This window comes from Vicia villosa, linkage group LG6 (assembly GCF_029867415.1).
Source record: "Vicia villosa cultivar HV-30 ecotype Madison, WI linkage group LG6, Vvil1.0, whole genome shotgun sequence".
NCBI classification, from domain to species: domain Eukaryota; kingdom Viridiplantae; phylum Streptophyta; class Magnoliopsida; order Fabales; family Fabaceae; genus Vicia; species Vicia villosa.
The window spans coordinates 131,350,716-131,364,958 of NC_081185.1; the positions used below are offsets into that span (position 1 = coordinate 131,350,716).

The window sequence follows — 14,243 nt, forward strand, 5'->3', positions numbered from 1 at the left end:
AATGATTATCTATCGCTGAACATTTCTACAGTTATGCATAATGATTATCTATCGCGGCTGGACCAATTTAGGTGACTGCTAAGGGGAGGAAAGAATGTCTTACAATAGGTTGAAGTAATTTGGTTTGCACGTGTGTGGTCTATTTGGAAAGAAAGGAAATATAAACTATTCCAAAACAAAGATATTGAGGTTGGAATTTTGGTAGAGAAGGTGAATATGCATGCGTGGAAATGGATGACAATTATATCAAATAATATGGAGTACAATATAATACTTTAGTGCTTGGATCCATGGTGTCATAGAGTCTTAATTTGATACAACTCATAGATTAGTATCTCAGTGATTGTGTTGCAGCAAAATATAACTGTGTTGGAGTTGATTACGTTGATATTTTTGATGGATCTAAGTGTAACACCCTAAAAATGCCGACTCTTAATTTAAAAGAGAGCAACGATTAAACTTAAATAAATATCACCTTTAAGATGCTACACATACTTCTCAACCAAACATTCATTTTAACTAATAAAATCTCGCAGCGAAATTAAAATATTTAACCAATTAACACATCTCATAGTTTCAACAGGAGTTCAACTTTAACATAACTGAAAAGTATAATTAAAACAACTTACAAATATAAATGTTCTGGACCAACCCTATTGTTCCAATTGGCCAAATCCTCTCATAGGTATAAACGACCCAATAAGCATTGGCCCAATCCATATAACCGGCAGGAGGCAATCTCCCTATCGTCCGAGCACGGCTAGCCAGCAAGTTTCCCACAACCAAGGGTATCCGAGCACGCTGAGCGTACGTCCCTGCCAATGGCTAGTTCTTCCTTCTCGGCTGGACAGGACCTGTTCAATAGTTTCCTATATTTTGGGCCCGAAAAGTATGCCCAGGCCTACAAATACAGCGTGACCCAATCATTACCAAAGTGAACACTATAAATAGTCCTCTACCTCTAGAGGGCAAGGTAATTCAAACTTTGCCCAAAAATCTCATACTTTCTGTTGTACCTTTTATTTTCTTTTCTTACTTTGACATCATAGTATCTTGCCGGTACAACCCCCTTTTTTCTCTCATCCGTCACTGAAGATCAAACCCTCTATTGTTGTCCACCTGTTCTGCACTAACTGAATAATAAACATAACAAATCTCGTCTCCGTGTTACATTATTGGAGCATTGTTCGCATAATCTAGACAAACACAGAACTAAACGAGAACAAAGACATCCATCTCAAGCAATCCTCCAAGACACATGATACTAAGGTTCCTCTACCAGAGTATATGCAATCAACGATATAAATAGCTATACAAAATCAAACAGGGGTGAGAATGTCATTACTACGGAAAAATCATACCGTAACGGTTGAAAAAGGGATACCACAACGGCTGACCAACTGTTGTGAGGTAAGGTGTGATTGTATATATGATGCTTTTCACCAAGGTAGGGCTACCATGATTATATGTCTGGAATCTCGCTAATTATCACAACGATTACTTCATACAACCGTTGTGATATATTTTAAAGAAAACTTTTAACAACGGTTGTGTGGAATGCTTATTTCACCAATGCTCACTAAACATATAAACTTTCATTCTGATTTAGAATAATATAATATGACAAATTAAGTTATACTATAAGAACAAGTTACACGTTCAATGTTAACAAGAATTCTTCAGCTCCTTATCTGCATTTTGCTATTTAATTGTTAAAGCTTGTTTTAATGATCCTAGTTCTTCAACCCCCTTCCTCCACCTCTAGTTCATTTTGCAATATATTAGTTACATTGCAAACTAAATTAGAGGTGAAGGAATGAGAGGTTGTAAAATAAGAAGCGTTAAACCAAGTTATAACGATTAAAGAGGGAAATGCAGATATGAACTGAACGATTTTTGGCTAGAATTGAACGTGTAACTTATTTTCAAATATAACTTTATCCATCCTATTATAATTTTTTATGCAATCCGAAAGTTATATATTCAATAAGGTGTTGGAAAAACACTCAAACCACATAAGATATAATAAACTCATCTGAAACAAATATTAACAACATAATTCATCAACAACAAACCGTAAACAAAATAGAACTTATATGTAAAAAACAATATCAACTCATAAAATGTGTTAGCAACATATATGCCCCATAATGGAATCAACAAATGAAAGGGAATGAGGATGAAGTTGAAGTGAGAGCAACAAATATGTGTTAATCGATAAGTTTACTGAGAAGCATGATGAGCCACAATGTTTTAATGCAAATATGAAGGAGGTACTTGAAAAGGCGCATAAAGATGCTATGAAATCAGGAGAGAATCTATCCTAAACTAAGGCTAGCGAAAATTACCTCTTTAAGCGGCAAGGATACTTCATTGATGGTCCATCGTAAAATTTCATCTTTAGACGACAAGGATCCTTCAATTTAGACGACAAGGATCCCAGGGGCGGATCCAGCCAATATATATTGATATTGGCTAAATATAAAAAAAAATTTGAATTAAACTATATTGAAAATAATAAATAATGTTGTTCAAAACAATATATTTATAATGAAAGTTGTCACATAAATATGATGGATTAGCAAATATGATGACATTGTTTTAAAAATTAAACTCGACTGACCATTCTAATAGAGAATTGGAAGAGTTATTGGTCTAATTTGATTGCTTGATCGGATAAATTATTAAACCAATTAGAGCCGGTTAGAACTGACCAAAACTAATAAAAATCAATGAATCGAGAATTTTGAAAAATCGATGAATTAAATGCTTTATTTTCTCTGACAAAAGAACATCGTTTTAATAATTCTTTTAAAGTATAAGTACAATTTGTTTATCACTTATTTATGATAACTTTTTCTTTTTAAAATTAAATATATTAAACACTCCACTTATTTTGTTATTTAATTTATTTTTTAATTAGACTTTCTCAAAATTTATTTTGATTTTATATTTTATATTATTGAGAGAGGATGTTCACATATGCAATGATGGAGAAAAAAAATGACAAGTAGATGTTGTCAATAAGCAATCTATTCATTTTGAAAATAATAAATTTTTAAATAAAACAAAACGTTATGTAATATTAATATTCTGTGAGGTTCATATAGAAGTTCCATTGCTAAGAAAAGAAGAAAAAAGTAAGATTTTGGCGTGGCTATAGCCACATTAAACCTAAATGTGGGTCCGCCCATGATCCTTCAATAAAGGTCCATCATAAAATTGAATGTATTAAAATCTCCCACTTCTATAGAGGAAAAATAATGTTATCCCTTAAATTAAAATTCATCTTGGAAGAATGTTCAATACAATGACGAGCTTTAAGGACCCATTTTCATCATAAAAAACATGAAACAAATAATTAACATAATTCATCAGAGTGGTCCCGCGATCAGAAAAATCTGAACTTCGGTTTTCGGGCAGTAACAGGCTCCCCGATGTCATTGAGGACCGGACGATCGTGCACATCCAAGGTTGGCTCCTGAGAGAAAACAGAATCACGAGCCTCCTTGGACTGAGGGCTGATAAGGTAGAAACGCGTTTTATAATTCTTCAGGGAGTCGGAATAGGACTTGAAGATCTTCTTCGACTGTTTTAGGGACACCCAGCCGAACTGACCATTGGCAACCTTTCTTTGCACGCAAAAACAATAGAAAAATAATGGAGTGGTCGCCGCTATCTTCAAATACGAGCAAATCAGCTCGAACGTCCGGATGAACGCAATCACATTAGGGTGAAGCTGACCGGGCGCCACCTCCAGGTGATTGAACACTGCAATCTGGAAATCAGTAAAAGGTACCCAGAAAACCATCTTATGAAACACCACTTCGTACATGGGAATCAAGTCATGGGCATACACGTCACACACCCGGTCTTCTTCCCCGGGGACAATTACGGACCACCCATTCTTATTCACATCTCCCTCGGGATCCACATGGCCCCCGATCTCCAAGAAAATATCCGATAGGTCCTCGAAAAAATGACTCTCTATTTCGAGCACCTCCTTCAGCACCCATGACTCCGGGGACACCCCTCGTTGGGCCGGGGGCGTCGCTGACGACGAGCCCGAGGTTGAAGGACGTCCTTGATCGACCATATTCACCTGAAAATCATGGGAGAATAAGTGAATTCGACAGCACAATCAAATCCACCCTTCCACCACTACTCAAAGTGAAAGGGCGCACAAACGATCAAAGGACAAAAGATATCCCCGACCATGCCCCTCCCCGAAGAATCGGTCGTCAAGCCGAATGCCGTTCACACTAACCCAGGCTAAACATGCACACTGTCCCTAGGGAAACACTTCTAGAAACAGACTTGAAAACGCACTAAAGGAAACACGTAATCCCTAAAAATAACCAGTGAAACAAAAACTAAATTCATAACAAACAACCTAACAATTCGTAACCGTCAACGACGGAGAAATCAGCCTTCTCCACCGTCTACCACCAACAAACCTTTGAACTTACATCCAAAGTCACGCTAAAAAACCCTATCCTAACCACATTCCATGCATCTCTAAGCAATCAAAGAGAAAATACGGAAAACAAAGGGGAAGAGTGAACTTACGATTGAGATTCTGATGAAAAAGACGACTCTTGCTGATGAAACGTCACGGCAGAAAGCATGGTCGACGACGGGAGAAGAAAGCACAGGGAACGAGTGTAAAAAGTTTGAAGAAGAAAACAATTCAAAGTATTTATAGGCGCCTAAGAGACGTCACGCGCGCCACACATGACCTATGGGAATGGAAGGGTCATCATTAACCCTAGGAGTCTACGGCTAGACTAGTCATCATCACACATTAAATGCGACACGTATCCTAAACTGCTAAACTCCCAAGCGACACGCCTCTTAGCTCCCGGCCTGACCGTTCCTCTCCCCGTGTTTTCAGGACAACACTCCTCGGAGGCATCAGGTCCACCTCCCCGACAGAGCTCCTCTGCCCAGCTTCCCTAAAGTCGTCACTCCCGCAGTCGAAAGCAACGACTTGGGGGCTCTTATTCTGCACCGGCCCAATTATTCCAATTGGGCCAACCCACTCTTTGGCCCAATGCATTCTGGTTCATAGACGCGGTAGCCTTCCCCGACCCGCTCCGGGAAAACACAAGACGCAACCGAGCACGCTGAAGCCTCGTGCTCGGCCACGGCTAAGTGTCCGTGTTTCCTGGCCTAACGCCTCACATGAGTCCTTAAAAGATGGAGTCATTTTCATAGAACTGCCCTATAAATAGCCCTTTAACCCTGGGGGGCAAGGTAATCATTTTCCTACCCAAAATCTCTCACTTTTCTGTTGTACCTTGTTGCCCAAACACTTACTTTGGCATTAGAGTGTCTTGCAAGTACAACCACCTTTTTTTCTCTCAACCGTCCCGGAATTCAAGCTTCGCCGTTGCTGGCCACCTGTTCTGTTCGGAAAGATCAATATTAAATAATAATGATATTACAATAAATATTTTTTTCCAAAAATAATACTGAATTGATGTGGCGAGGTAATAATATCTCAAAAAGACTTCACAATAATAATAATAATAATAATAATAATAATAATAATAATAATAATAATAATAATAATAATATATAAGAGGAAGCTTCACACAATTCATCATAATTTTTATCACAAATTTATAAAGATGTGTTAATAAAAAATACTCATTTTATAATAAAATTAATCATTTACACCTAGAAGAAAAAAAAAGTTACCAAACAAAACATAATTGATTTGTTTCCAAGCTAAGGCAATTGACCAAAGACCATTCCAATTCAAACGCAATAGAATGCTTCTTCTCCCCCTCCCTACTGGTCAAGCACCTCTTGGTCCCATTTCACGTTTTCTTATCTTTTGACACGTTCAATTCACAACCCATAGTAACAATCTATTCAAATTTTGCTTCCTAACAAATTATTTGACTTTCGTATGAACCAAGTCAATTATTTAGTCACACATTTAATGTGTACAATCCAAATCCAGCCAAGACCACAAAATTCACATTTATTTGTACAATCCCTCTCCTCCATTACATGAATTCGGATGATAGATTTGTAGAGATATCTCATTATTATATGAATTTAAGTGATAGTTATGCAGAGACATTTGATTATTAGTTAATATGTGAGTTTAAAGTTAGACAAATGACAAATAATAGTTGTATAGAGACATTTGATTATCGGTTAAACTGTTAGTTCAAAGTCACGACGATATTACATTTAGTCATTTGTAAGAGATAAAATTTTGACTATTAATCTATTAAAAAAATGGAAAATACTTAGATGAACACAACCATTAAATCTGGACTTACACACAACACAATCGATCACAATTTTTTTATTAATTAAATAATCAAAATAAAATTGCCTCTCTTCTTCATTATCACAACCACCCTATGTTGTCAATTAAAAATGAAATGAAATTTTAAATAAATTTAAATTTTCTCTCTCCTTATTGATTGTTCATGAATATATAGATTTATGTTCGATTCCATTCAAGTATTTCTCTAGAAAAATTCTATTTTTCTTTTTTTTTTAAAGTATTATTTTAATTATTTATTTTGATTAATAGATACAGTTACAGCTCAAGAAAACAAAGACAACTGTACAAGTCTTCAAGATTCCATTCCATGCTATAGTAGCCCTTCCTAAAAAACAATTCTCAGAACTACACTCTCATTCCTCATCATCAAGTGAAGAATAAATAAAGAAGAAAAACAAATAGCATTTCTCAAGCATCATTATAGTTCTTAATCAGGTGCATTTTTTTCCTTCAATTTTATCCTTTTAAGTGTAACAAATTGTTTTACTCAATCTATAATTTTTTTATTCTATGAATTCAACAGATACTGTAAAATGATCAATCAAAAAGCTGAAATCGAATCTCAGCTTCTGATTGAAAACAGAGGAAAATTGGAATCCAAGAAGAAACTGAAGAAAATTAGATCAATGAAGAAGCTTCAGAGATTGTCAAGCAGAGGGAGAAAACCGCAGTATGATCATAGCCTCTCAATTATTTCATCTGTTGGCTCAGAAAGTTCACTGCATCAAACCCCAATTGAGGTCACAGATGCATCACCCAATTACATGAAGGCCACAAGTAGTTCTCATGCAAAGGATAGTTTTCAGGTAATTAACGTTTGCTGATTCCGAAAATTGAGAATTTTTATATATGCAATTGGATATACACTAGCTGTTTGATAAAATTCCGCTATAGGGTTCTGTAGCTGATATTTGAAAACATTGTATTTGAGTAGCTTAAGTTGGTGGGGGGAGGAAAAATAATTGATAAATATTAAATAGTTATGTTGTTTGTTGATTATGTCAGATTGTGCAAAGACTTGTAAGAAACAAGACTTTAACAAGAATGAGTACTTTGAAACTGAAGAGAAGTTTGACTAGAAAGTTGTCTGGAAAGACTGAAGAAAAGAGGAAGCTGAAGTCATCTAGATCGATCAAGCTTGCCACTGTCAAGGGATCTAAATCGACAGCAGGGATAGATTCTGACTCTATTGATGGAATTGATGGCGAGAATGGGAAAAGTACGAGTGATGCTGGTAATAAGCTTCAAAGAGTTCTTACTAGGAGATTAAGCTTGAAACCTGTGAGGATCTCTGCGAAAAAAACTAGTTGCAAATCGAAGAATTCTTCGGTGGACTCAAGTTTGCATAAAGCTACGTGTTCTTCCGCTATTAAGGACTCCCATTTCCATGACCGTATTGAACTCCCACAAGAGGAGAGTGGTTCTCAAGGAGTATCAGCTTCAGCTGTTAGGGTTTGTCCATATACTTACTGCTCTCTTCATGGTCATCGCCATGGTGATTTGCCTCCGTTGAAGCGGTTTGTATCGATGAGGAGACGTCAGTTGAAGACGCCAAAGTCTGTGAAAAAGGACGGGAGATCAAAGCAAGTTGGTAATCCAAGGAAAGCCACTCAGAAAAGCAAAACTCTTCACAACTCTCACTTTCACAATGAGAAAAATGTGACAAGAGAATCATCGCCTTTTAAGCCTCATGATAATCCGCCATCCACAGTTAATGAAGGTGATGCTTCAACTAAAGGCAAAAATATGGAGCCAGATTATGAAGTGTTGCAGAAGAGTTTTGAACAAGATGTTACTACTACTGGCGTGGCATATGAAGTGCAGGAAAGAGATCAGAAATATATTAAAAAGTGGCATTTGATGTATAAGCATGCAGTATTAAGTAACGCAGGTAAATGTGAAAATAAGCTTCCCTTTGTTGGGAATGAAAAAGAAGGTAGGGAGGAAGATAATGAAGAAAACATCTCTTCTCGTCACAATTGTAGTGAAACAGATTCAGATATGGATGATGAAAAGAAGAATGTAATTGAGTTGGTGCAAAAAGCATTTGATGAAATCCTTCTACCTGAGGTTGAAGACATTTCCTCTGACAATCATTTAGAATCTAGAGGCAATGAAACTGACGAGCAACTCTTAGGAAAGAGTGAAGGTAAGATTGAAGAAAGGAATACCACAACTTTTGCAGAATCTCCTAAAGAAGTGCAGAATATGGAGAACAAATCAAAAAACTGGAGCCGTCTGAAAAGGGTAATCCTCTTGAAAAGGTTTGTAAAGGCATTAGAGAAGGTAAGAAACATCAATTCAAGAAGACCAGGTCCATTGCCTTCAGATGCCAACTTCGAAGCGGAAAAAGTTTTCCTTAACCACCAAACAGCAGAGGAGAAGATAAAAACGGAGTGGATGCTTGACTATGCACTTCAAAAGGTTATTTCTAAACTCGCACCTGCTCAAAAACAAAGAGTGGCACTTTTAATAGAAGCTTTTGAGACGATTCGGCCGATTCAAGATGCTGAAAATGGACCACAGTCTTCTGCGACGGTGGAGTCTCCGGCGAATCCAATTCAATCACTTGATGCTTCCTCAAATCATAGCAAGGAAGAAATAAGCGACGGAAAGGGTTTTGAGGTAACAGAGAGAGCAAGGATAGACAAGAATACGGCTGCATTTAAGAAAAATGATGAAAGTGCTACTGTGGAATCAACATCAACAGAAGTAGTCAAGTATCCGGATTTCGATATTGGGGTATTGGAGGAGGAAGTAACAACCAAAGGCAAAAATATGGAACCAGATTACTATGTGCCGCAGAAGAATTTTGTGCAGGAAGAGCCTAAACATGGTGGTAGTATTACTGGTCTTCCATATGAAGTGCAGGAAAGAGATCAGAAATATATAAAAAAGTGGCATTTGATGTATAAGCATGCAGTATTAAGTAACACAAGTAAATGTGAAAATAAGCTTCCCTTTGTTGGAAATGAAAAAGAAGGTAGAGAGGAAGATAATGAAGGAAACAACTCTCTTTGTCACAGTTGTAGTGAAACAGATTCAGATATGGATGATGAAAAGAAGAACGTAATTGAGCTTGTGCAAAAAGCATTTGATGAAATTCTTCTTCCTGAAACTGAACAAATCTCTTCTGATGATCATTCAAAATCTAGAAGCTATGGCTCTGAAGAAGTACTCTTAGAAAAGAGTGAAGGTAAAGTAGAAGAAAGGAATGCCTCAACTTTCAAAGAATCTCCTAAAGAAGCACAGAAGATGGAGGAGAGCAAACCAAAAAGCTGGAGCCATCTGAAGAAGCTAATCCTCTTGAAAAGGTTTGTAAAGGCATTAGAGAAGGTAAGAAACATCAATCCAAGAAGACCAAGACAATCTCCTTCAGATCCCGACTTTGAAGCGGAACATGTTGTTCTTAACCGCCAAACAGCAGAAGAGAGGAGAAAGTCGGAGGAGTGGATGCTTGACTATGCACTTCAAAAGGTTATATCTAAACTCGCACCTGCTCAAAGACAAAGAGTGACACTTTTAATAGAAGCTTTTGAAACAGTTCTGCCATTTCAAGATGCTGAAAATAGACTGCAGTCTTCCGCGACAGTGGAGTCTCAGGAAAATCCAATTGAATCACTCGATGCTTCCATAAATCATGGCAAGGAACAAGTAAACAAAGGAAGGGATTCTCTTTACTCTGCTAAGACATTGCTTGGAAAAGTTTCATGTTCTAATGACAGTACTATGGAATTTTCCGATAAAGCTAGTGAAAATCCAATGCATGAACTTTGCAATCCTTTTGAACCAGTGGAACCAGAGGAGGCTCCAACCAATCGAATAGTTGATGAAGTTCCAGAAGATTTGGTTTCAGATTTGAATACAGAAAACACAAGTATCAGTTCTGAGTCGCCTGAGAGATATTGTGAAACCAAGAATGTCATCGGTGATAATAGTGAACAATTTTCTTTGACTAAAAGCTTAGTCCTAAATGGTCTTGTGAGATCACTGAAATCTAATTTGGTTGGCCCAGAAGCACCGTCAAACCTATTAGATGAACCAACAAGAGACAGAAAAGATATGATTGAAAAAGGTCAGCCGGGAACATCCCAAGCTCCTACAAGTGCTGTTGTAGAATCTGAGACTCAGGTAGAGAAACAAGGCAACACAGGGCTATGGTTCATGGTGTATAAGCACATGGTATCAGATATAACTGAAAACAATCCCAAGACATTAACTGATGGGCCAGATGAGAACGAGTCAGAGTATGAAGGTAGCATAACAAGAGGAAATTCTGTCTCTTATGAAAGTACACCTGTAAATAGTCCAGATGTGCACTTCAAAGATCATGTTGTAGCAGATGCCGAAGTTCAAGCCGAAGTTGAACTTCGACAGATTGAAGCCATCAAGATGGTAGAAGAGGCAATTGATTTCATCCTTCCAGACAGACAGCCACTTCCTGACGATAACACAATTGGCGACAGTACTGAAAGAATGCATAGTCAAGGCTTGAACCAAAAAGAAGAAAAGATGGAATCTGGGAATGGAATAGCCAAGCAACAAAAAGAAGAACCGGTATCAAAGGAGGGAGACAAACCAAAACAGAAATTGTCTAGGAACTGGAGCAATCTTAAAAAATTTATAATGCTTAGGAGATTCATCAAGGCATTGGAAAAAGTAAGGAAATTTAACCCAAGAGGGCCTAGATATCTACCATTAGAACCTGATTCAGAAGCTGAAAAAGTTGAATTGAGGCGTCAAGATATGGCAGAAAGAAAAGGCACAGAAGAATGGATGCTTGATTATGCACTTAGACAGGTTGTGTCCAAATTAACTCCAGTTAGGAAGAGAAAAGTGGAGCTGTTAGTCGAAGCTTTCGAGACAGTCGTGCCAACTGTAAAAAATTGAAACCGGCTAAATAAAAGAATAGCTTTGTATGCAAAATGCATTCACGCCAATTTCAAACAAGCTGAAAGGTAAAGATATGCTAAACTTCAATTGAGACAACATAGAAGGAAAATTTTTATATCACTACTGAACAAAAGCATTCTAGTGTATATTGAACTAATAGTTCTATATCAATGATACTGGCTTGAGGAGTCTGATTTGGTGTTTGAATCTTGATGTGCAGGTCAACAAGGAAATGTATTTGATCACAAATTCACAATCCTTTGAGATGATTATGCAGTTTATTGTTTGTGGCAACATTGTGTGAGACTACATGATATTGAATGTTTTGTGTACAATCTTATAGATAAAAGCAATTAGTGCTTGATGTCTTTGCTTGTTGTGATGAACACATTTGAATTATACAACAAAGATTGATCAGTTGATCCTATTAATTGTCACGGGTTAGCTGTTAGTCGTTACTAGTGACATTTCTTAGAAACAAAACAACAAAGTGAGTCCGAGTTCATTTACACTTCTAAGAAGAAAAACTTTTGTTTTTTTGTTACTTAAAAGATTTTATGATATTTAATATTGAATCAAAATCTACATCAAATATATTTTATTTATAAAAAATTCATGTAATTAAAATTAGGGAAATGCTAACTAGTGCCCTCATGGCAATGGTTAAAACTTATAAAATAATAAATTTACTAGTACTTAGACCCGTGCGAGGCACGGGTTAAATATTTTCTAAGTAAAAAAATATATTTTAAAACACGTTTAATTTAGAAGTATTACTTATAATATCTCGCACGGGTTAAATATTTTCTAAGTAAAAAAATATATTTTAAAACACGTTTAATTTAGAAGTATTACTTATAATATCATTATAATTGTATAGATAAAATGTCATTGTTATTAATAGTATATATGACATTTACAAAAACTATCAACTTTTTAACGTTCCATTATTTTATTTCTACTATTTTTAATTATATCATAGCAACTTAACAAAGACATTGAAAAATAGATCTTTTCTACCAACTATTTTTTAAAAATTATTTCATTTTTTAACTGTAATATAAACATCTTATATACGAAAGATCTCTATAAATTATAATTTTGATACAAAATAATAAACATCTTTTATATGAAAGATCTCTATAAATTATAATTTTGATACAAAATAATAAACATCTTTTATATGAAAGATCTCTATAAATTATAATTTTGATACAAAATAATTATATATAAAAAAAGAATTTTAAGTGCAAATAGTGTTAACAAAATATATCCATTATACGTCAAGCAAACATTTTCTATTTTAATTCTCTAATTTTTGTCTAATATCCTAATGACGGGTAAATTAATGAAGCGTGTTAACCAGAAAATCATAAACATACTTGATGAATTAAGGTCAATTGATCTATGTTGAATTTTACATATGAAAATAAAAGACAGTATCGAATTAAATATATATGTATGTCGTGTATTTGACTCAACATGTATCAAAAAAACAATTAATCTTTGTTATAAAAACAGATTGATGAATACAAACATGTCTTTAATAACAAAATAATTATGTACAATATTAAGCGAAACTGATAGATAAAGAAAAAAAACTAAATAACCTAAACAAATAAAAAGAACAGAATTCCACTAATAAAGATATGATTACTAAATTAATTTTTATTTAAAAAAAACAACCAAATCAAGATATTAAGCAAAACTGATAGATAAAGAAAAAAACTAAATAACCTAAAAAAAAGGAACAAAGAGGCGTTCCACTAATAAAGATCTGATTACTAAATTATTTATAATTGAAAAAAAAAAAAACAATCAAATCAAGAGCCAAGTTATTTTATTAAAGGAAAGAAATAATAATAACCAAATGAAAATTTAGATTCAGATATTTAAAATGGCATATCAGTTATTTTATTAAAGGAAAGAAACAATAATAGCTAAATAAAAGAAAAGAGAAAAAATATATCAGTTATTGTAGTGAGAGTTAGGAGTTTTCCTCTTTGTATTGGGGTGGAGCATCCCTTTTGCTCCCTTTAATACATATTGCTTATTTAAAAAAAAATGGCATATCATTAAGGCCGATAAAATGAACAATTAATATTAAATATAAAATATTGAAAATGACATTAACAATATTATTAAATATAGAATTAGAAAACTGAGAAAAAAAATTAAAGCACCTAAAACATGTGAACAGTATTCTTTAAATATATTCAACAAAAATTTTAACCTTACATAGCATAATACATTTTTAAAATAAAAAATAATAGAAAATACTCTAGTTACTCACTGACCACTCATTTTGTTCCCCTCATCTTGTTCCCCTGCCTCATGGAATCACCATCATATTGAATTAAAATTAAGTTCAGACATCAGATTGAATTGAATAAAATTAAGTTCAGACATTATGATAATACTGTAACTCACATCACATGACATTGCAAATATTATGATTCTCATCACTGGAAAATTTGTGGTGGTTGAGTATGCATATGAATATGTAACAGATTTCGGTAAACTTCTCTGTCAAATTCTCAACCAACTTTTTCACATCCATTATACCTTTTAGTATCCTTCTTCATTTCTTTTTATCAATAGTCAATTCAACCACTGCTACATTCAGAAAAAAAAATAACATTTCTTCAAATCAAAATTATCAAATCATATAAGAACAAAAAAATATAACCAAGATAAAAAACACTCACCTTAGATTTTCAACACATTCTTGCTGATTTTTTAAATGCGTCCTTGGCAGTGCAGCAACATTTTCAACACAGAAGAAGTAAGCGACTGTGACATTGTACATAAATTAATTTAGAATCACAAAAATGACAATTACATGTAAAGTAAATGATTGATGAAAACAAAAACATAACCTCTATATCACTGGTTTTTTTCTCATCCTTTTTCTCCTCACTGGATTTCTGCTTTCAACGTCTCCACACCTTGATAATATATAAAAATCTCAGATCAAGTTTTCTCTATGTGGCAGTAGAAAAAACAGAGTATAAGGAAAAAAATGAAACCTCTGTCATGT

General features: G+C 34.7%; 1 protein-coding gene across 1 annotated transcript; it reads left to right on the forward strand.

Annotated features, from left to right (window-relative positions):
* Nucleotides 1-6,594: 6,594 nt before the first annotated feature.
* On the forward strand, nucleotides 6,595-11,634 carry LOC131610021 (calmodulin binding protein PICBP-like). Its single transcript, XM_058881875.1, has 4 exons — nucleotides 6,595-6,745; nucleotides 6,834-7,116; nucleotides 7,316-11,268; nucleotides 11,424-11,634. Exons 2-3 carry the CDS (start codon nucleotides 6,844-6,846, stop codon nucleotides 11,198-11,200), a joined length of 4,158 nt encoding a protein of 1,385 aa, XP_058737858.1. The 5' UTR covers nucleotides 6,595-6,745; nucleotides 6,834-6,843; the 3' UTR covers nucleotides 11,201-11,268; nucleotides 11,424-11,634.
* Nucleotides 11,635-14,243: the final 2,609 nt, after the last annotated feature.

Bases quoted from the DNA above. Each gene is read 5' to 3' on its own strand.
- LOC131610021 (XM_058881875.1), top strand. From the start codon at position 6,844: ATGATCAATCAAAAAGCTGAAATCGAATCTCAGCTTCTGATTGAAAAC. The intron at 7,117-7,315 runs GTAATTAACGTT...TGATTATGTCAG, and splicing joins ATGCAAAGGATAGTTTTCAG to ATTGTGCAAAGACTTGTAAG.